We start from the raw sequence: 22402 nt of genomic DNA, 5'->3' as shown, positions 1-22402 counted from the left end.
TTTTTTTATTTTGCTTCCGAATCATTTTCGCAAAAAAGCATTAGCATGGCACGCGATCAAATATTATTCTACACGAATCAGCACCGTAACTCGAATCTTATTATCTAAAATATCGAAATGCACTGTATAACGTTTTAACCAAAGATATATTCACAATGACTTAACCAACAAACAATATTGTTAGAAGTAGTCGCGTAATAAGTACGGTTTTTCTCCTTTTTCTACGAAGACTCTACAAAGTCAAGAAGTGCGTTCTGCTTATACTGTTATTATAAGTTTCCTTTACGAAACGTCAACTCTTTCCTAGTTTCCAGGAAAACAAACTTCTTGTTCCTTTCCATGAGGAAAAGATCATAAATAGATCTGCACGCAATCTCCTCGAAAGTTTCTCCATACATACATTAGCCATCTGCTTGACGTGGCTTTTCATTCCCCTCGAAACGCAGGCGCGCGTGAATTATGAATTACGTTTGTACCTAACAAAGGATACTGTACGCTGTTGCGGTCAGTGACGATCAGACACGTATCGCATCAATATCGAATATTACAGAAGTGTTTCCATACTACATGGTATGATGATACTATAAAGTGGAAAGTCTTCGTATAAGAAATTGTAAGAATCCACCTTTCAAGATGGTTGCTAACAAGAATTACGAATACGACATAAAAAACACTTTCGCGATGAGTCGCTTCTTCTTTCGCATGTTAGGCATATGGCCATTCGCGCGCACGAATTCCATTTATCTGGAACTGATAGAGACAGTTACGTTGACTTTTCTGTGTATCGGTCTTATCGTGTGGGAGACGATCTCGACTCTGCTGTATATGTTCCTAATACTGACGGACTTTCATTTGAGGCTGAAATTCACGGGCTGCGTGGTATACTCGCTGGTTGGACTAATCAAATACGGCTACCTGTTGATTTACAAGAATCAAGTACGAAACTGTCTAATGCTGGTCGACGAAGACTGGCGAAACGTCGTCAATCCCAGCGATCGCATCGCGATGATCGACAGAGTCAGAACTGGAAAGCGTCTGATTCTGATATGCGCGCTATTTGCATACCTGACCGGTCTGACTTTCCGAATAGTCATGCCGTTGTCACTGGGGAAAATCGTTACTCCTCAAAATGTCACTATCAGACCATTGCCGTGCCCGGCATACCTCGTTATACTTGACGTGCAGCGTAGTCCCACTTACGAAATCGTATATTTCTTGCAAAGTGTCTCAGGATTTTTGAAGTACACGATTGTGATGGCAACCTTTAGTTTCGTGACCATTTGCGGGATGCATTTTTGCGTGCAGTCGGAGATACTCGTGACGTTAATGAATGATTTTGTGAATGAGAGTCGACCGGAAAACTTGAACAAGAATTGGCCACTGTCGTAGAGCATCAAATTAAAATAAGGAAGTGAGTTTTTTCTTGCGTACAATGATGAGGTCCGTTCGCTGATTCTTTAATGTAATTCTAACTTCACTAGAGACTATGTCAGAGCTTAATACGTGATAGGTTCTACGCAAAATGGGTAACGTGTCATTGATTATCGAAAAGATATTGAATTAGCAACTGATGATTTTTGTTAAAAACGATTTTCATAGTTTTCTCGTCATGCATTTTAGTTTCTTACAAGTGGTGCAGAGTGCCACTCAATATCCAAGTTTAACAGAAGTCTTGGGGTCTACTTCCATGTTATGCCTCGTAGGATATTACGTGATTATGGTGCGCAGAAATATTTACGTAACACTGAGTTTTAAGAAAAATATAAATTTAAATAAACGGGACATGGCAGGGTACTCTCTGCATTGTGGTCATTGCATAAAAAATTATATGCCATCAAAATTATGTATCTTTGATCGCGTATAAAGCTGGGTCTAATCAACCAAATCTTAAAAAATTATATATGAAATATAGAGGTAGAAAAAAAGACTAAAAAATATAATAAAATTAAAAATAGATCGATATCTCCAAATTTGCGGAAGTTAGAGCAACCACGGACATTTCTTAAAAAATTCAAAATAAAAAAAAACCCCCTTTACCGATCATCGCCAAATTCAATACCAATCTTCCTTGAATGATACTCTATCAATTAAAAAAAAAAAAAAAAACAGCTCGATATCTCAATATTTGCGGAAGTTAGAGCAACCACAGACATATTAAATCTGCACACACACACACACACATACGGTGCACACACATAATTTTGTTTAAATTCGGTTGACTAAACCCAACTTAAACGTAATCGAAGCTTCATATACGAAATTCACGAAAACAAAGCTTCCTCTATGAGGAAGCAAAAAAAATTCATAAGATTGTTGTATTTACAGGAATGGGAAAATCATAATATTGTTCGACTGGTCTCATTTATCATTGCGCTAATAATGCTTTGTTTCAACATATTTATTTATTGCTACATGGGTGAGCAAGTCATCGAACAGGTATGTTGCCGGTTATTAACCGTCGGAGAAGTAAATAACCGTAATGAAGCGGTACATTAGCGCATTGTTATTTTTTTTGTTCGCATTACTGACGCTTGTAATTAATTAACAAAAATTAGGGAGAGAAAGTCGCATTAACAGCATGTACCCTGGACTGGCATCATCTTCCGGATACAAAAGCGCGATCATTGATTTTACTTATAGTCATTTCTATAACTCCATTAAAACTTAAAGCAGGAAATTTCATTGATCTGTCTCTCAGAACGTTCGGCAGTGTAAGTGACATAAATGTTTCTTTAAACTTATCTACTAGTAAAACTAAGTAACATAGATGTTCTTACGGAAAGGAAAAGCAATTAATAATTGCGTATGCATTTATTTTAGATTATTAGGATGTCCGTTACATATTTAAATATTCTTCGATCAGTTGAGTAAATTTTAAGAATTAATCGTAATGTATAAACTAGAATACCTGTCTGTATGTTTCTTGTTAACTCCTAAATCCTTTGACCGATTTGGACTAAATTTTGCACAGTTGCTTTCTAGACATCTACGAAAAATGTAGGCTACCATGAACTCCCTACTTTACCTCCCTCACAAATAATTTCATCCGCTTGACACTTTGTAACTTTGTGATGATCCCGAGCAATAGTTTAAGCTAATCGTAATTATATAGATAACACAATAAAAATAAAAATCTGTAATTATAAGTTAGAAGTTGTGATAGAGAAAGAATATTTTTCTTCTTCTAAATATCTCCGTTTCAAATAAAAAATTAAAATACATTTGCAAATGTTTATAATCATGTAGGGGAGAGTGGGGCAAAGTGGGCATGTAGGGGCAAAGTAAGCACTTGCAATAAATTTTTATGTATTTATTATAAAGTTGTAATAATTGCATTTAGAACTTTTATTAGAATGTATAAAATAATAAAAATTAAAATTACTTTGTTTTAAACACTAGTTTTTTTAATTTATCGCAAGTGTCCACTTTGCCCACTTTCCCCTACAAACCTTGTCGTATAATTTCCGATTTACTGATTCATTCATCTAAAGAGCGCGCATATACAAAATGATAAAAATAACCAAATATAAATATATTTCAAGATTTATTTAGAAAATGTAAAAGTAAGTAAATAATAATAATAAATGAAACACGACCGTATGATGTACGATCAATCAACCAAGATCCAAGCTGCCAAGATTTAATCTAAGGCCGTAAATGGAGTTTCTTTATAATATTAGGTAAGTAAATATTTATTAGATAACTATAAAACATGAAAACTTTTTGTTTTAATAACTTGGAGAATTGTTTGCATTTTTCATGTAATTTATGATTATTTATTTCAACGCACGCTTAAACTTATATAATTCTTAAATTTAATAAAATTACGTCACGGGTAACTGAATCTACTATTCATTATAATATAAAATATTATACATAAGACCTATTTGAAATCCTTAAAACATCCGAGGCATATTTTAACATGATTCAAACTATAATCGATTGAATGTCCGTTGGAATCAGTACGCGAAATATACACATTTTTCCTTAATATCATACCGAATAAGTCCGGTATATATGTTTGAAAAAAAAAATCATGATAAAATAATAAGAAAATAACTGCGAGATATCTTATGCTTGTTTTCTAGGTCGTGAAGACAGCTGTTATATATTTTAACATACTTCTACATAAATGAAGCTGACTGAACGTTTCTGGTTTATGTCCTTCTTTATCTTGAAGCTACACGACTACGAACTCATCCCACAATGGTAACAAAGTTTAGTATAACGTGTTAAATATGATTTTGATATATTTCTTTGATATAAAAAAGTGTGTAAAATATGTTCCTTAGTGCGGTTTAATTATACATATATTAAAATTTTTAAGCAGTTCAATCATTAATTAAGTTATGCAGTTACTATTTTATCTCTCTTTATAATCCGTATTTTTATTTTATTGCAAGATAAATCATCCAGTCGATATTAAGTCGATATCAAAATTCAACCAAGCGTATAATTTAATATCTATCAATCACGTATATACGAAACATTGCTGCTTTAACTTCTGCGTGCAAATGCAATACGCGCAATACGCAAATATACGCAATACGAGCAAATTGAAATATCGTATGACGTACCAGAACGCATGAATTGTCAGTCAATGTTCGTTTTTTGTAACTAGTTAAACTAATTGCATCAATAACATTACAATATGCTTGAAAAGACATAAACATGTATAGAGAAATTAGTGATAGGCATAATATGACGTAGACTTAGCTTCAATATATTCTGTATTGAATATATTATTAATTGCATAACTTTTCTTGTCCTCTAAGTATCAAACAGCACTTCAGTATTATATGATATAAATGAGCTGTGCAATAAACATTCTTCTATTTTGCTTTGAAATAATTATCGCACTCGCAAGCTTATATCTCGCACGCGGTACTGAAAACTCCAAAGCATTAGCTTGGCACGCGATCAAATATTATTCTATACGAAGCACCGTATAACTCGATCTTATTGTCTAAATGCACTGTACATTTTAACCAAAGATATATTTACAATAACCAACAAACAATATTGTTAGAAATAATCGCGTAATAAGTATATACGGTTACTTTCCTACGAAGACTTTACGAAGTCAACAATTGCGTGCTGCTTATACTGTTATTATAAGTTTCCTTTACGAAACGTCAACTCTTTCCTAGCTTCCAGGAACAAAACTTTTTGTTCCTTTCCATGAGGAAAAAATCATAAATAGATCTACACGCAATCTTCTGGAAAGTTTCTCCATACATACATTAGCCATCTGCTTGACGTGGCTTTTCATTCCCCTCGAAACGCAGGCGCGCGTGAATTATGAATTACGTTTGTACCCAACAAAGGATACTGTACGCTGTTGCGGTCAGTGACGATCAGACACGTATCGCATCAATATCGGGTATTACAGAAGTGTTTTCGTACTATATGATATCGTGATACGTGATACTATTAAGTGGAAAGTCTTCGTATAAAAAATTGTAAAATATCCATCTTTCAAGATGATTGCTAACAATAAGTATTACGAATACGACATAAAAAACGCTTTCGCGATGAGTCGCTTCTTCTTTCGCATGTTAGGCATATGGCCATTCGCGCGCACGAATTCCATTCATCTGGATCTGATAGAGACAATTACGTTGGCCTTTGTGTGTATCGCTTTTATCATGTGCGAGATGATCCCGACTTTGCTTTATATGTTCGTCATACTGACGGACGTTCGGTTGAGGCTGAAAGTCATGAGTTGCTTGCTATACTCGATAATAGGCCTAATCAAATACAGTTACGTGCTGCTTCACAAGAATCAAGTACGAAACTGTCTAATTCTGATTGACGAAGACTGGCGAGACGTCGTCAATCCAAGCGATCGCATCTCGATGATCGACAAAGTCAGAACTGGAAAACGTCTGATTGTAACGTGCGCGCTATTTGCATATCTGACAGGTCTGGCTGTCCGAACGATCATGCCGTTGGCAATCGGGAAGATCGTTACTCCTCAAAATATCACAATCAGAATATTGCCATGCCCGGCCGATCCCATTATATTTGACGTGCAGCGTAGTCCCACTTACGAAATCATGTTTTTCATAGAATTTATTGGGGGATTTATAAAGTACACGATTACGGTGGCAACCTTTAGTTTCGTGACCATTTGCGCGATGCACTTTTGCGTGCAGTCGGACATATTAGTTACGTTAATGAATGATTTCGTGAATGAAAGTCGACCGGAGTACTTGAACAAGAAGTTGGCCATTGTCGTAGAGCATCAAATTAAAACAAGGAAGTGAGTTCTTTCTTGCGTATAATAATGAGGTCCACATTCGCTGATTCTTTAATATAATTCTAACTTCACTAGAGACTATGTCAGAGCTTAATACGCGATAGGTTCTACGCAAAATGGGTAACGTGTCATCAATTATCGAAGAAATTTTGGATTAGCAACTAGTGATTTTTGTTAAACACGATTTTCATAGTTTTCTCGTCGTACATTTTAGTTTTTTACAATTGGTGCAGAGTACCATTCAGTATCCGAGTTTAATAGAAGTCCTGGGGTCTACTTTCATGCTATGCCTCGTAGGATATTACGTGATCATGGTGCGCAGAAATATGTAACGATCGGTTTTAAAGAAAATACAAATTTTGATAAACGCTGATGTAACAAAGTACTCCGTGTTGTAATGTTACGTTTTATAAAAAAATTCATAAGATTGTTGTATTTACAGGAATGGGAAAATTATAATATTGTTCGACTGGTCGCATTTTTTATTGCACTAATAATGCTCTGTTTCAACGTATTTATATATTGCTACATGGGCGAGCAAGTCATCGATCAGGTATGTTGCTCGTTATTTATCGTCGGAGACACACAATAACCGTAATAAAGCGGAATATTAGCGAAACGTTATTTTTGTTTCGTTCGCATTGCTGACGCTTGTAATTAATTAATAAAAATTAGGGAGACAAAGTCGCATTAACAGCATGTACTTTGGAATGGCATCATCTTCCGGATACGAAAGCGCGATCATTGATTTTACTCATAGCCATTTCTATAACTCCATTAAAACTTAAAGCAGGAAATTTCATTGATCTATCTCTCAGAACATTCAGCAGTGTAAGTAACATAAATACTTCTTTAAATTATTTACTAGTAAAACTAGTAACAAAGAAGTTCTTACGGAAAGGAAGAACAATTAATAACTACGTAACCATTTATTTTAGATTGTTAGGATGTCTGTTACATATTTAAATCTTCTTCGATCAGTTGAGTAAATTTTTGGAATTAATCGTAATGTAAAAATAAACTAGAATGTCTGTATGCACATTCCATGTTGATTCCTAAACTCTTTGATCTGGACCAAATTTTGCATAGTTCGTCTCTAGATTCCTGCCAAAAATGTAGACTACCATGAAACTTGTAAACACCCTACTCCCCTCATTGATAATTTCATCCCTTTGACCATTTGTAATAATCATTTGTTTAAGGGTTTAAGCTAATCGTAATTATGTAGAAAAAACAGTAGAAGAATAAAAATCTGTAATTATAAATCAGAAATAATAATATAAAAAGAATATTTTTCTTCTTTAAATATCTCCGTTCCAATAATAAAAAATTGAATACATTTGCATGTTTGTCATATACAAACCTCGTTGAATAACTTTTGACTTACTGATTTATTTTTCATTCAAAACATAAATGTGTATAAAGAATAAATGTATCCGAATTAAAATATATTACGGATTCATTAAAAAATTGTAAGTAAGTAAGTAATAATAATAAGTAAAACACAACCGTTATGATGTACAATCCATTAAAGAGAGAAATGGCGTAGACAAATTAATTATACACTAACAATATTAATTTATTTTTAACTTGCATCATTGACAAACGCGAAAGTAAAAGAAAAAAATGTTATTTCACACATTACATACTAAACATTACGTATTCTACGCTGACTTCCTGCTGTATAGAAGATAACATTTCCTGAGAAATATGATCGGGGTATGCGAGGTTTATCTCAAATCTTATTTTCTACCGTATAACTTCTCATTTTCTAGAAAGTCAACCCTCGCGTTCAGGTTCAAGTTCTAACCAGGAAGGCTACAGCACATACAGCGATCATTTCGAAGTTTCTTCTTACCATTGTCAAGTCATCATGACGTGAAAAATTGATGCAAAAAAGGCGCACGTGCACACAACGGTTTTCGCATGCGTGAGATGGTCGATTTCAAGCGCGTAACGATCAGTTATTATAGCGATCGAACTTGCGGCTTACGAGCACGAAAGCATCGCAAAATATTATCAATATCTTCTTACTTTTTATCGCGAGAGAGAACGTTTCATTAAACTCCCTATAGTTTCACAATGAACCTCCTTTTAGAGAAACATCCAAATAAAGATTACGAGCAAGATGTAGAATACGTTACCAAGCAAAGTAATTTTCTTCTGCGAATACTCAACATTTGGCCTCTGCAGAACTTTAATAATAAATATTTATTAATTATTTAGGTGATCAAATCAGCAGTTGCGTATTTCAATTTATTTCGCACAATTGCCGATTAAACAACGATATGATGTTTATCAAATAAAGTATGTAATTTGTTAATCATTCAAGTATTAGAACGTGCAGTAAGAACAACTATATAATAACGCGCCGAGTCTCACGGAGAATGTGCCGTGCATAATAATGAAGTTTCTCACAAATATTATAATATATTTATCAATTTATCAATTTATCAAATATTTAATAGCGTGTCTTCTCTCTCTGAAACAAAATAAGATACTTTGCAGAATATATTATTCGATTATTTAATTCAAGTAAGTGGCTTTATAAGAATAATAGCGATCTTGCTGTGACGATCGACATTCATATTTACGTAGTTAAAACGAGCTTTCGTAGGATATCATCAAATTGTTAGCTACACAGTCAACATTATGATTGCAAGTTAGAATTCAGAAAGAAAGAAAGTTGAATGTAATGATTTTCCTAGTCGCTGTAAAAGTCAACGCACGTAAACGGATGAGAATATTATACGTTTCTTGGAAAGCAATCTCGCCCCCCCTTCCCCCGATAAAGGACTCCCTTTACAAACTTTTCAACTTTTGTTCTCTTCTCTCATGAGACGGAACACGTTTAAATTCTTAAAATGCGCAAGCACATGCGCGAGCGACGAGTTGACTTCGCGGTATTGCCCTTCGACAATCGCGCGGTAACGATTCAGTTCGCGTTCAGGTCTCGCATTAAGTGCACGTAGACGGATAGAGCTCGGGAGTATCCGCAGGACATTCGTCCAAGTTCACGTAGAAATATGCCGCGAAACGAGCATTATCAGAATGACATTTTGTACATCACGCAACCGACTCGCAATATTTTGCTCGCGCTCGGTGTCTGGCCCTCCATCAGTAAAGAAAAATCTGTATACCCGAAGACGCACAATCTCCTGCTAATCTGTATATCCTACATTCTCTTCTCCAGCGACCTTATACCCGGTATCCTTTACTGGGTGCTAGAGGAAACGACGCGCATACGACTGCAAATAATCCCTCTTCTCCTCTACGATTTAATGTCCGCATCCTCATACGGCATCTTCATATTTCGCTACGATCAGCTCAGGCGTTGCTTGAAGCATATCGAGGAGGATTGGGAGAACGTTTTCAGCGCGGACGCGCGGAACATTATGCTAAAATCCGCGAGAACAGGAAAACGCCTGGTTACCATCTGCGGCGTTTTCATGTACAGCGGCGTCATTACCTTTCGAACAATCCTGCCATTGTCCCAGGGAAAGATCGTCACCGATCAGAATGTCACGCTGAGACATTTCGCCTGTCCCGGTTATTTCTTTTCCCTCGACGTGCAAGTCAGCCCCGTTTACGAAACGGTCTTTGTAATCCAGTCTCTAACAGGATTCATTACAGTCTCGGTCGTGACAGGTGCGTGTGGCCTCACGGCGATTTTCGTGGTGCATGCTTGCGGACAGCTGAAAATTCTGATCAACTTGATGAGAAGTCTCGTGCAGGAACGGTGGCGAGAGGAGCGTGAAGTAGATGAGAAAATAGCTGAAATAGTCGAGCATCAAGTAAGAGTGCGCAAGTAAGTCCGCAACTGGCAATCGTTATTCGTGTTCATGGTTTTAACACTCGAATAATAAAAATAATTAATAATAACCTCATAAAATCGATATGTGTTTATTAATAATAATACTTTTTAACAATGTTGCTCGGTGAAAATGATGAATTTTCTATTTGCTCACGTTAATGACATTCATTTTTTTACCTACTAATTCAGGTAACGTTAATTGTTATCATCAGTAATTGCATTTCAGTTTTTTACGATTGGTGCAGCATACCTTACAGGAAATATATCTGATGGAAATCCTGGTGAACACGATAGCCATCTGCCTTTTAGTGTATTTTATGTTAGTGGTTCGTAAACTTGGTCAATATTAATTTTAATGAGTTGAATAAATTAAATTTTTGGCCTAAAAAAAAAAACAGAAAAGATCAAAGCTTCGATAATTATTCATGATTTAGAATTTTTATTTGAGTTTCAAACTCTCATGGATAATGCACATATCGTTGAAAAATCAAAAGTCATTTCAGATAATAATTATAATATATTTACCAAAAATATTTATATTTGTAGGACTGGCAAAATAAGAATATAACAACTTTGTGCACTTATGTAGTAAGCGTTGCAAACATAGTAATACACATATTTCTATTTTGCTATACCGGTGAACAGCTTAGCAGCCAGGTACGCCTCATAAATATTAACATATTCGATTTTTAGAGCCATGAAACTAGCAATAACACAACGCTCTATAATTATAGAATAATTGTTTTTGAAACAATGAACAATTAAAGTTGCATTTAATTTTACTCCTGTAAGAGTTACTGTTGCGTGCTAAAATAAATTTCATAAATATCTTTATGAGTATATCGTGAAAGAAACATAGGGAATATGTTGCAAATCCTTGAAATAGCGAATGAAAATTGATGGAAAGAAATTTCATGGCTATTGCTACGTGACGATAAATTCAACGACAGGCGGAAAAGGTAGCCATTGCATCCTGTGAACTTGAATGGTATCGTCTTCCGGACAGAAACGTGCGTAGCGTCGTATTGTTGATGATTGTGTCTAACGCGCCGACCAAGATCTCTGCTGGAAAGTTCATGGATCTCTCGCTCAGGACATTTGGTGCTGTAAGTTAACTAATTTTGTACTAATTTACTTGTGTCTACTACAAAAGACTATCGAAGTGTATTGAAGATATTCATAAATTTTATTAGCCGTTTATCTAATCGCGTTATAGCAGCGATAAATGATATAAACATCAATGTCTTACATCTACATATATCAATAATAACAATCAGATAATTTTTAGGTAGAAATCCTTATTTTATATGTTTTTATAAAATTAAGTATCACGTCATTTATATATATGTCAATTTTACTAACGTGTGCCTGCTATTTGCAATCACAGTAATTATAGTTTATTGGAAATATGTCTGAGAATTGAAAACAATTGGACATGTTTTAGGTCATGAAAACAGCTGGAGCGTATTTTAATATGCTCCGAAGTGTAGTCGAATAAATATTTAAATTCTAATAGTTGAATTTTACAACGTAAACTGTATATGATATACTCATCATATCATATTGTGTGAATTAAATGTGTACATGAATCAAATACAAAATCTTAATGCAATAATATATATGTAATGCAAAATGTTATTTTAACATGTATACTTAATTACATTTTATTGAACGATTTATACCATTTAATGTCTCTATTAAATGCTTTTATTAAGAATAAATGTTATATTCGTTATTTTTAGCAAGATTAAAAAACTATTAATTGATATGTATAATCCGATATTCAGCACATGACACAAAAAAAACTATTGGTTCCTGACTGGCATTATACTGCCATCGCATGTAGGAATTAAGATTCCAAAGATAAACATGATCGTTTCCTTAGTTGCTACAAAGATTGAGAAATGGATAAGAATACTTTCCTTGGAAAATAATCATCCCTTTTGACGAGCAACTTTCCTCGCAAACTCTATCGCTGTAGTCTCTGTTCTCCACGCAACGTTTGAATTCTTTATGCAAACGCAAGAGAACTTCCGTTCTGAGTTTAACTCGCAATCAACTTTTGTCTTCCATTGTCAGTCGTGATTCATGACGCGAATTACAACATAAAATGATTGGGAATATATTTTAAGTTGTGGAAGCAACTGCTTATTTTTTTAATATGCACAGAAATATAATCCGGTATTTTTATTTAATCCGGGATATTTTCATTTAAATATTTAAAGATTATTATATCACAATTTTAACGCTATATATTTGTGTGTATATCAGTAAAATTATATTATTAGAAACAATGGTGCATATGTATCAAATATGGATTTGTGCGATATTTCTTGGTAAATACAATAATGTGACTGAAACAATACCGAGTCTATGAAACAGGAAGAAACGAAGTTAGATACTATAATTTCTCCGGTTGCTTTGATAGGGAAGGTTGACGGATAAAAATACACTTCTTCGGAAGCAATCCCTTCTCGACTCTTGATAAATTCACTTTGAAACTTCATCCATTTCGAGCTTACTCAGGAATTCTGAACGCACGTTATTACTTACTTTCGTTTGACATGACTAATCAATTGTTCGGAACGCAAGCGCATTTACGTACCCCGAGCTATCCTCTGAGTGGAAGGTAGCTCGCTGCGATCAGTGATCAAAAGCACGCATCTGGTCGATGTTCCTCGCGTAACCTCGCGTATGACGTTTCGTTATATGACAAAGCCGCAACGTTATAAAGTACTCGTAAAAATACACGATAATCATAATAAAAATGTATCGAAATGAAAATTACGAAACCGATATAAAATATACTATACAATTAAATCGCGTCATTTTCAGTCTATTGGGCATCTGGCCGGAGAGAGAGCCCTCCTTTTTCAAAAATCTCAAAGAACTTTCGCTGATATTAGGCTGCTACTTTATTCTCGCTTTCGAGCTAATCCCGACAATCTTGTTCGTAGTGTTCGTAGAAAAACGACTCGTCGTCAGAATGAAACTTGTATCGTCCATAATGTTCACGATACTTGCAGTCCTCAAGTATAGCAGCCTGGTACTCAGCAAGAACCAAGTAAGAAATTGTCTGACGCGAGTGAAAGACGATTGGCAAAATGTCTCCAGCATGAGCGAGCGCAATTCCATGATTGACAAAGCCAGGACTGCGAGACGTTTGCTCATTCTGTGCGGTATATTCATGTACACCTCTGGCTTGTATTTTCGTACGGTCGTGCCGTTAAGCAGAGGAAAGTCCGTCACCGATCAGAACGTCACGATCAGGCACTTGCCGTGCCCGAGTTATTTCATTCTGTTCAACGGGCAAATCAGTCCCGCTTACGAAATCGTGTTCTTCATACAGTTCCTCGCCGGAATGATTAAGTACACCATCACAGTGGCGATCTGCAGTCTCGCCGCTCTGCTCGTCATGCATATATGCGGGCAGCTGGAAATCCTGATGGCGTTAACAGACAACATGGTAAACGAAATGGAGGAGAAACAATTGGACAGAAAGCTGACCTTGATCGTAGAACATCAGATCAGGATGCGGAAGTAAGTCTTGCTCGGTGATATTTTTATATCCATGTCCATTTATTCTTATTACTTGTATCAAGATGAGCATCTGCGAAATTGGTCGAATTTTGCACGAAGGTGGTACGTCACGTTAATGCGCTGCCTTTTTTGTGTATTATTATTATGTTCTTCTTTTACTGTGGCAGGTAGAGATTTTTTAACGATTGTGCGCGTCCCTTTATAGTTTCTTAAAATTGGCGCAAAGCACTTTGGAGCATACGAGCTTGATGGAAGTATTGGGATGTACGATAATTTTATGTTTCTTAGGACACGATATCATCATGGTGCGCCTAAATAATTATGTAGTGATAATAGCTGGCACAGTTTTACGTCTAAATGTTTATGCTATTTTATTACAAGTAAAGCATACGCTATTTCGCATACACGCACAGGCTTAATAAATATAACTGTCAATCCTACAGGAGTGGAAAAATCAAAACGTTATATCTTTGTTCTCCTCTGTTACTCTACTCACGTCACTTGGGTTCAACATTTATATATTTTGTTTTATCGGTGAACAACTTTTTGTAGAGGTATTGTATCATAAATTTATTATCGATAAATTGCTTATAACGTGTTTAATAAGTCAGTAAGATATAGAATGTCAGATATTCTTCTTTCCGATTTTTAATCTATGCTACTAAATAACTTGTTAATGAAACTAGGGAGAGAAATTAGCATTAACAGTGTGTACGTTGGATTGGTATCGTCTTCCGAATGCAAAAGCACGATCATTGGTTTTAGTCATAGCCATGTCGATCGTCCCGACGAAAATTAGAGCCGGGAAGTTCTTCGATCTTACTATCAGAACTTTCGGTGATGTAAGTAACGGGTTTATTGATAAAGACTGATTAACGAAGATGTATATTATACTTTAGATCGTTAAGACGATTGTGACGTATGTTAATTTTATTCGGAAAATGATGGACTAGTAACTCGACGCCCTGCACAAAAATATCTGACTGCTACTTTCTAGCAGGCGTGGAGATGTAGCGTCGTTCGGTAGAAATATTAATAAAAGAATAGAAATATGAAATTAAAAAATATTGTATAACGCAAATTTTCTCTCAACATTTACCATGGAAAAAATGAGATATTTTGCAAAATATAAATCTCAAATATATTTCTCTCATAAAATAATGCATTATATCATTTATATATGTTTGATTTTTATTTCTGACTTTCTGCTTGCGCCGAAAAAACATCTGAACATGTGTAAAAGTCTTAAATCTCTGCATGAAGAAACAATTAATATGTTTAAGACAGCGAGACTGACAATATGTTAGACGCTTCTTGTGATTTCTGTTTGATATATTGCAGTTCATGCAATCATTTATATTTCTCGTTTAATTTACCGTATCTCTTGCTTCATCTTCCATAGCAAAATATTTTATTTAATTAACTCAAAGCGATTTGCGTAACATCAAAAAATCAATGCAATAGATGCGGATTTTTTTCGTTATTTTCTCTTGTTTTCTAAAGTCGCTAGACTTCCCGTCGCGGTGCTTCCTTCCTTAAATATTTCCAACAACTTTTATGACTTTCCCGTGATCTATGAAAGGGGAAAATGGATTGCGAGTAACAATCGCTACATCAATCCTTCACTTCTTCCATTCTTGTTGAAGACGCAAGCGCAACGTTAATTTACGCTTTATTCGGTACGTTTGATTAGTTCTTTGTCGGCGACATCAAAATCAAGTAGATCCTCAAGTCATCGCTAGAATATTCTCCACTGCTAAAGCACGCGAAGTTGAGCTGCCGAAACGATCGAATCAAGGATTGCATCAAGCATTGCACATCGAGAAAAACTGGAGCAAAATGAGCTTGATAAAAGTTCGCAGGACAATGATGGTCAGCTCGAGGATCGGACACAACCGCGCAGTCCTCTGCATGGCTTTCGTGTACGACTGCAGATTCTTGTATCGCGTATGCACGACCGTGCATATGCATGTGTGAAGCGCGTACGTATGTGTTTGTGTGTTCTCTATATCTCACACAATAAACAATAATATTATTTAAAAAAGAAATAATATCTACAAAATTATCTTTTCGAAAAAAATAAAAAATGACGCCAAATGCACGCGCCTCTCGTTATGTTAAACATTTGTACAAAAGATTTGATATCAAAAACTGACACCATTGACTTATAGTTGTCAATGAAATCTAATGTCACAACATTTTATACTTTTACACACTGTGATTAGATCCTTTTATCATGTGTATAAAAGAGCTGATAAAAATACTGATGTCAATTAGAGTCTGTAAAATTTAAATTACTATAATATAAAAGTTCTAATATCGTAAAAAAAAAATCTTACAAAAATTGTATTATATCAAAACCTGACACCAATTTATAGATTTAATAAGATTTATTTCTTTTTTAGTTATCACTCATATTTGACAAGCATTTTTCCTCTCTAACTCTAACGCTGTAATCTCTGTTCTCCACGGAACGTTTAAATTCTTAACGCGTTTAAACGCAGGGGAGCTTTAGTTGTGAGTTCATCCCGTGATTAACTCTTTTGTCTTCGATCATCAATCGTGATTCACGACGCGAGTTAAAACATTAACGTCTATTTCCACCAATGCAGATTAACTTTAATCTAGGTTTAAATTTTAAAGGTTATTTTTTATTCTTTTCTCATTCTTAGAACTAGAAAAAGATAAAAAATAAGTTAAACCAAGATTAAAGTTAATTTGCATTTGACAAAAATGGACATAAGTGATTAAGAATATATTTTAGATTATGATAACAGCTGCATATATATTTTAATATGCACCAAAATATAATTTAATAATTTAATTAATATTTTAAGTTTATTTTTTTTTATCAAAATTTTAATTATATATATGTAACAGTAAAATTGCATATTGTGAAACAATGATACATATGTATCAAATATAGATTAGTGTGATGTGTGTAAATATATGTAGTACATAAATTTGATCATTTTATTATTCTGCATAACGTGGAATTTTTTCTGGCAAATACATTATTGTAATTAAAATAATACTAAGGCTATGAGGCAGAAAGAAACGTTAGATACTATAACTTTCTTGGTTGCTATGTTAGGGAAGATAAATAAAAATACACTTTATTAGAAGCAATCCCCTCCTGACTCTTGATGATTTCACTTTTAAGCTTCATCCATTACATAAGAATTTCAAACGTTACTACTTATTCATTTGACATAACTAGTCAAATTAGTCTATAATCCGCTAGAACGGGGAAATGAGCCTGGTTACGCTTTTTGTAATCTAGTGTCTAACAGGATTTATTACAGTTTTGGTCATGACAGGTGCAAGCGGTCTCACAACGATTTTCGTGGTGCATGCCAATTGAAAATTTTTATGGACTTGATGAGAGGTCTCGTGCAGAAACAATTGCAAGGGAAGCGTGAAGTGGATAAGAAGTTAACTGAAATAGTCGAGCATCAAGTAAGTAAGTTTGCAACTTGCAAATGTAATTCGTGCTCATAGTTTTAGCGCTCATACTAATCAATATATGTTTATAATAATGCATATTAACAATGCTGCACGGTAAAAACTATTAACTTTCTATTTGCTCATTTTATTAACATTTTTTTTTTATCTATTAATCCAAGTAAAGTCAATTGTCATCAGTAATTGCATTTCAGTTTTTTATGATTAGTGCAGCCTATCTTACTGCAACAAATATAGCTGATGAAAATTCTAGTAAACACGATAACTGCCTTTTAGTATATTTTATGTTCGTAATTCGTAACTTGGTAAATTAATTTTAATTTTGAATAAATTAAATATTTAATTTTATAAGAGTCACTATTGCACGATAAAATAAGCTTCATACTTAAATATCTTTATAAATATGTCATGAAAGAAACACAAGAAACATATTGCAGTATTCTTATATAACAAATAAATATTAGATATTCTAATAAATAAAAATTTAATGATGTATATGTTCAACATATCATATTGTGTGAATCAATTGCATACATGAACCAAATACAAAATCTTAATGCAATATAAATTTCATATAAATATTTATATGTATATAAATATAAATATGTATATTTAATTATATTTTATTGAACATTTATATTAAACATTTAATTATATTCTATTAAATATTGTAATTTACTCATGCTATTTACTGCCTACATTAACACATGCTTTTATTAAAAATAAATAGCATAAAATTATTAATTCATACTATTTAATAATATATACAAATCGGAACATTTGACATACAAATAAATCTGTTGCTTCCTGACTGGCACTGTACTGCTATCGCATGTTACAATGTGGGAAGACTTAAAGGCAAATAGATAAGAATACTTTCCTTGAAAAACAATGGTTCATTAGGTGCATATGTATCAAACATAGACTAATGCGATGTAAATATATGACATTCACTTTATTATTCTATTATCCTGCGTAACGTAAAAGTCGCTTTTCCTGGCATATATAATACATATTGTGACTGAGACAATACCAAGTCCGTGAAGTAGGAAGAAACAAAGTTAGATACTATAACTTTTCTGGTTGTTATATGATGGGGAAGGTTGACGGATAAAAATATACACTTCTTCAGAAGCAATCCCTTCCCGACTCTTGATAAATTCACTTTCAAGCTTCATCCATCGAGCTCACTCAAGAATTCTGAACGCACGTTATTAATTATTCGTTTGACATGACTAATCAATTGTTCGGGACGCAAGCGCATTTGCGTACCGAGTTGTTCTCTGAGTAGAAGATAGCTTGCTGCGATCAGTCATCAAAAGCACGCATCTGGTCGATGTTCCGCGCGTTGTACGACGTTTTGTTATATGATAAAGCCACAACGTTACGAAGTGGTGCTCGTAAAAATATACAATAATTATTATAGAAATGTATCCAAATGAAAATTATGAAACCGATATAAAGTATACTATACAACTAAATCGCGTCATTTTCAGTCTATTGGGCATCTGGCCGGAGACAGAGCCCACCTTTCTCAAAAATCTCAAGGAACTTTCGCTGATATTAGGCTGCTACTTTATTCTCGCTTGCGAGCTAATTCCGACAATCTTATACATAGTGCTAATAGAAAAACGAGTCATCGTCAGAATGAAGCTTTTATCGTCCATAATGTTCACGATACTTGCAGTCCTCAAGTATAGCAGCCTGGTACTCAGCAAGAACCAAGTAAGAAATTGTCTGACGCGAGTGAAGGACGATTGGCAAAATGTCTCAAGCACGAGCGCTCGTAATTCCATGATTGACAAAGCCCGGACTGCGAGACGTTTACTCATTCTGTGCGGCATATTTATGTACACCTCTGGCTTGTATTATCGTACGGTCGTGCCGTTAAGCAGGGGGAAGTCCGTAAACGCTCAGAACGTCACGATCAGGCACTTGCCGACCCCAAGTTATTTTGTTCTATTCAACGGGCAAATCAGTCCCGCTTACGAAATCGTGTTCTTCATACAGTTCCTCTCCGGAATGATTAAGTACACCATCACAGTGGCGATCTGCAGTCTCGCCGCTCTGTTTGTTATGCATACATGCGGACAGCTGGAAATCCTGATGGCGTTAACAGACAACATGGTAAACGAAATGGAGGAGAAACAATTGGACAGAAAGCTGGCCTTGATCGTAGAACATCAGATCAGGATGCGGAAGTAAGTCTTGCTCGGTAATATTTTTCTATTTCTATTTAATATTTATCTATATATATATATATATATATATATATATAAATTTTTTGTTATCTATTTATTCTTATTACTTCTATATATAAAAATGAGCATCTGCGAAATTGATTGAATTTTGCGTGATGATAGTACGTCACGTTAATGCGCTGTCTTTTTTTGTATTGTGTATTATTCTTAAGTTCATTTTTTAATATGGCAGGTAAAAATTTTTTTTAATTTGTGCGCGTCCCTTTATAGTTTCTTACGATTGGCGCAGAGCACATTGGAGCATACAAGCTTGTTTGAAGTAATGGGATGTACGATAATTATATGTTTCATAGGACACCTTATTATAACGGTGCGTCGAAATAATTATGTAGTGATTATCGCTCGCACAATATTACGTTTAATATTACGCATAATATTACGTGCTATTTCTTTATGTTTAAAACATATGCAATTTCGCATACATGCGAACTTTATAAACTCACCCTGCGTTCCGTAACGCGCATATGCGCGCATTTATCTATAGTATCATACGTGACGTTTACTATAGAAAATGCGCGCATATGCGCGTCACGGAACGTGGCCATAATTGTCGATCTTATAGGAGTGGGCAGTTCAAAATGCTGTATCTCTGTGTTCCTATGTTGTTGTACTCCTGTCAATTGGGTTCAATATTTATATATTTTGTTTTATCGGTGAACAACTTTCTGTAGAGGTATTGTATCATAAATTTATTTTGTCGATAAAATTCTTATAACGTGTTTAATAAGAAATGGGACATAAAATATCAGATATTTTTCTTCAATTTTTCATTTATACTTCTAAATAACTTGTTAATGAAACTAGGGAGAGAGATTAGCACTAACAGTGTGTACGTTGGATTGGTATCGTCTTCCGAATGCGAAAACACGATCATTGGTTTTAGTCATAGCTATGTCGATCGTCCCGACGAAAATTAAAGCCGGGAAGTTCTTCGATCTTACTAATAAAACTTTCGGTGATGTAAGTAACCGGGTTTACTGATAAAGAATGATTAACAAACATGTATATTATACTACAGGTCGTTAAGACGGCTGTGACATATATGAATTTTATTCGGAAAGTAATGGAGTAATAATTCGACGCCTTGCACAAAAATATCTGACTGCTACTTTCTAGCAGACGTGGAAATGTAACGTCGTTCGGTAGAAATATTAATAAAAGAATAAATATTTAATTAAAAGATAATATATAACGCAAATTTTCTCTCAACACTTTCTTGGAAAAAATGAGATATTGTGCGAAATATAAATCTCCTCAAATATATTTCTCTTATAAAATAATGCATTATGTCATTGTACGTGTTTGCTTTATATTTTTGATTTCCTGCTTATATTGCGCCGAAAACACCTGAACGTGTGTGAAAGTTTTATACAAGCTATCACAAAATCTTAATTTTTTTGTCTTAATCTCTGAAGAAGAAATAATTAATATGTTTAAGACGACAATATTGACAATATGTTAGACGCCTTTTGTGATTTCTGTTAAATATTGCAGCTCACGTAATCATTTATATTTTTTGTGCGATTTACCGTATCTCTTGCTCTATCTTCCATAGCAAAATATTTTATTGAATTATAAGATTACCTGATTAGCTATCTTTGTGCCAGGATTGTTCTACTTCATCTTCGTGCCTAGCACGTAGATAAAGTAAAGATATTCCTCAAAGAATGACAAGATGATCGGTGCATTTGCTGAATGGGATGCTAAAGTATACGATGTTGAGCTGTCGAAGCGATTGAATCAAGAGCTGCGTTCCGATCTTCACTGCAAGTACTGAAAATTTACAGTTTACGTAACGTACATTAAAGATTTTCAGTACTGGCAGTAAATATCGGAACGCAGCCAAAGGATTGCATCGAGCACATCGAGAAAAACTAGAATAAAATAAGCCTGATAAAAGATCGTAGAACAATGATGGTCAGCTCGAGGATCGGACGCAACCGTGCAATCCTCTGGATGGTTTTCGTATAGGACAGCAGATTTTTGTATCACACGATCGTGCAAATGCACGCGTGCGACGCGTACGTATGTTTATGTGTTCTCTATATTTTACAATAAACAGTAATATTATTTATTTATAATATTATTCAAAAAAGAAATAATATCTACAAAATTACCTTTTTGGAAATAATAATAAATGACGCCAAATGCATGCACTCTTTCATTATGTTAAACATTTGTACAAAGGATTTGATATGAAAAACTGACACAAACTTATAGTTGTCAATGAAATCTAATGTTACAACATTTTTTACTTTTGCACACTAAATGTGAATAGAGCCTTTTATCATGTGTATAAAATAGTTGATAAAAAAACTGATGTCAATTAGTTTGTAAAATTTAAATTACTTGTATTTAAATATAAAAGTTATTATATCATAAAAAAAATCTTTCAAGAATTTTATAAAATTAAAACCTGACACCAACTTATAGATTTCATTAAAACAATTTTTTTTTAGTTAGTCGTTCATCTTCTGCCTAATTCGTTTAATTAATGTTCAAAAAGCATTAATGATACCACCAACCGACGAATATGATAAAAATACTTTCCTTGTAAAACATTCATCCCTTTTGACAAGCATTTTTCCTCGTAAACCCTATCGCTGTATCTCTGTTCTCCACGGAACGTTTTAATTCTTAACGCGTTTAAATACAGGGAACCTTTAGTTATGAGTTCATCTCGCGATTAACTCTTTTGTTTTTGATCATCAATATCGTGATTGACGATGCGGGTTAAAACATTAATGTCCATTTCCACTAATACAGATTAACTTTAATTTTGGTTTAAATTACTTTTTATCTTTTTCTAATTCTTACAGATAGAAAAATAAGTTAATCTGATGCATTGGTAGAAATGGACATAAATGATTAAGAATATATTTTAGATTATGATAACAGCTGCATATTTTAATATGCACCAAATTATAATTTAATAATTTAAATAATATTTAATGTTTAATTATCAAAATTTTAATCCTATATATATATATATATATATATATATATATATATATATGTGTGTGTGTAACGGTAAAATTGCATATTGAAATGTACTCATGT

General features: G+C 34.1%; 3 protein-coding genes and 1 pseudogene across 6 annotated transcripts; all 4 read left to right on the top strand.

Annotated features, from left to right (window-relative positions):
* The first annotated feature begins 507 nt into the window (after window positions 1–507).
* LOC143901283 (odorant receptor 10-like) lies at window positions 508–3094 on the top strand (annotated as a pseudogene). Its single transcript, XR_013258037.1, has 5 exons — window positions 508–1411; window positions 1621–1720; window positions 2326–2436; window positions 2556–2711; window positions 2821–3094. The product of XR_013258037.1 is annotated as an odorant receptor 10-like (transcript).
* A 1716-nt stretch (window positions 3095–4810) lies between these two features.
* Window positions 4811–8458, top strand: LOC143901280 (odorant receptor 10-like). Of its 2 annotated transcripts, XM_077413435.1 has the most exons (5): window positions 4817–6265; window positions 6477–6576; window positions 6705–6815; window positions 6938–7093; window positions 7201–8458. In XM_077413435.1, exons 1-5 carry the CDS (start codon window positions 5484–5486, stop codon window positions 7249–7251), a joined length of 1200 nt encoding a protein of 399 aa, XP_077269561.1. In that variant the 5' UTR covers window positions 4817–5483; the 3' UTR covers window positions 7252–8458. The 2 variants fall into 2 exon arrangements, with proteins under 2 accessions (XP_077269560.1, XP_077269561.1); XM_077413434.1 differs by having other exon boundaries at window positions 4811–6265; window positions 6938–8458.
* Window positions 8459–8600: 142 nt separating this feature from the next.
* On the top strand, window positions 8601–16214 carry LOC143901276 (uncharacterized). The gene is made up of 9 exons (XM_077413427.1): window positions 8601–10070; window positions 10303–10402; window positions 10623–10733; window positions 11027–11182; window positions 13426–13616; window positions 13822–13921; window positions 14060–14170; window positions 14303–14458; window positions 14516–16214. The coding sequence occupies exons 1-9, from the start codon at window positions 9289–9291 to the stop codon at window positions 14567–14569; spliced, it is 1761 nt and encodes a 586-aa protein (XP_077269553.1). The 5' UTR covers window positions 8601–9288; the 3' UTR covers window positions 14570–16214.
* A 287-nt stretch (window positions 16215–16501) lies between these two features.
* On the top strand, window positions 16502–22010 carry LOC143901368 (odorant receptor 4-like). Of its 2 annotated transcripts, XM_077413617.1 has the most exons (6): window positions 16502–17075; window positions 19092–19282; window positions 19553–19652; window positions 19905–20015; window positions 20147–20302; window positions 20361–22010. In XM_077413617.1, the coding sequence occupies exons 1-6, from the start codon at window positions 16989–16991 to the stop codon at window positions 20412–20414; spliced, it is 699 nt and encodes a 232-aa protein (XP_077269743.1). In that variant the 5' UTR covers window positions 16502–16988; the 3' UTR covers window positions 20415–22010. The 2 variants fall into 2 exon arrangements, with proteins under 2 accessions (XP_077269743.1, XP_077269742.1); XM_077413616.1 differs by lacking the exon at window positions 16502–17075 and having other exon boundaries at window positions 17779–19282.
* Window positions 22011–22402: the final 392 nt, after the last annotated feature.

This window comes from Temnothorax americanus, unplaced genomic scaffold (assembly GCF_048541705.1).
Source record: "Temnothorax americanus isolate GAGA-0224 unplaced genomic scaffold, ASM4854170v1 Scaffold33, whole genome shotgun sequence".
NCBI classification, from domain to species: domain Eukaryota; kingdom Metazoa; phylum Arthropoda; class Insecta; order Hymenoptera; family Formicidae; genus Temnothorax; species Temnothorax americanus.
Note: the sequence above shows the minus strand (reverse complement) of the source record. Positions and strands in the feature narration are given on the sequence as shown.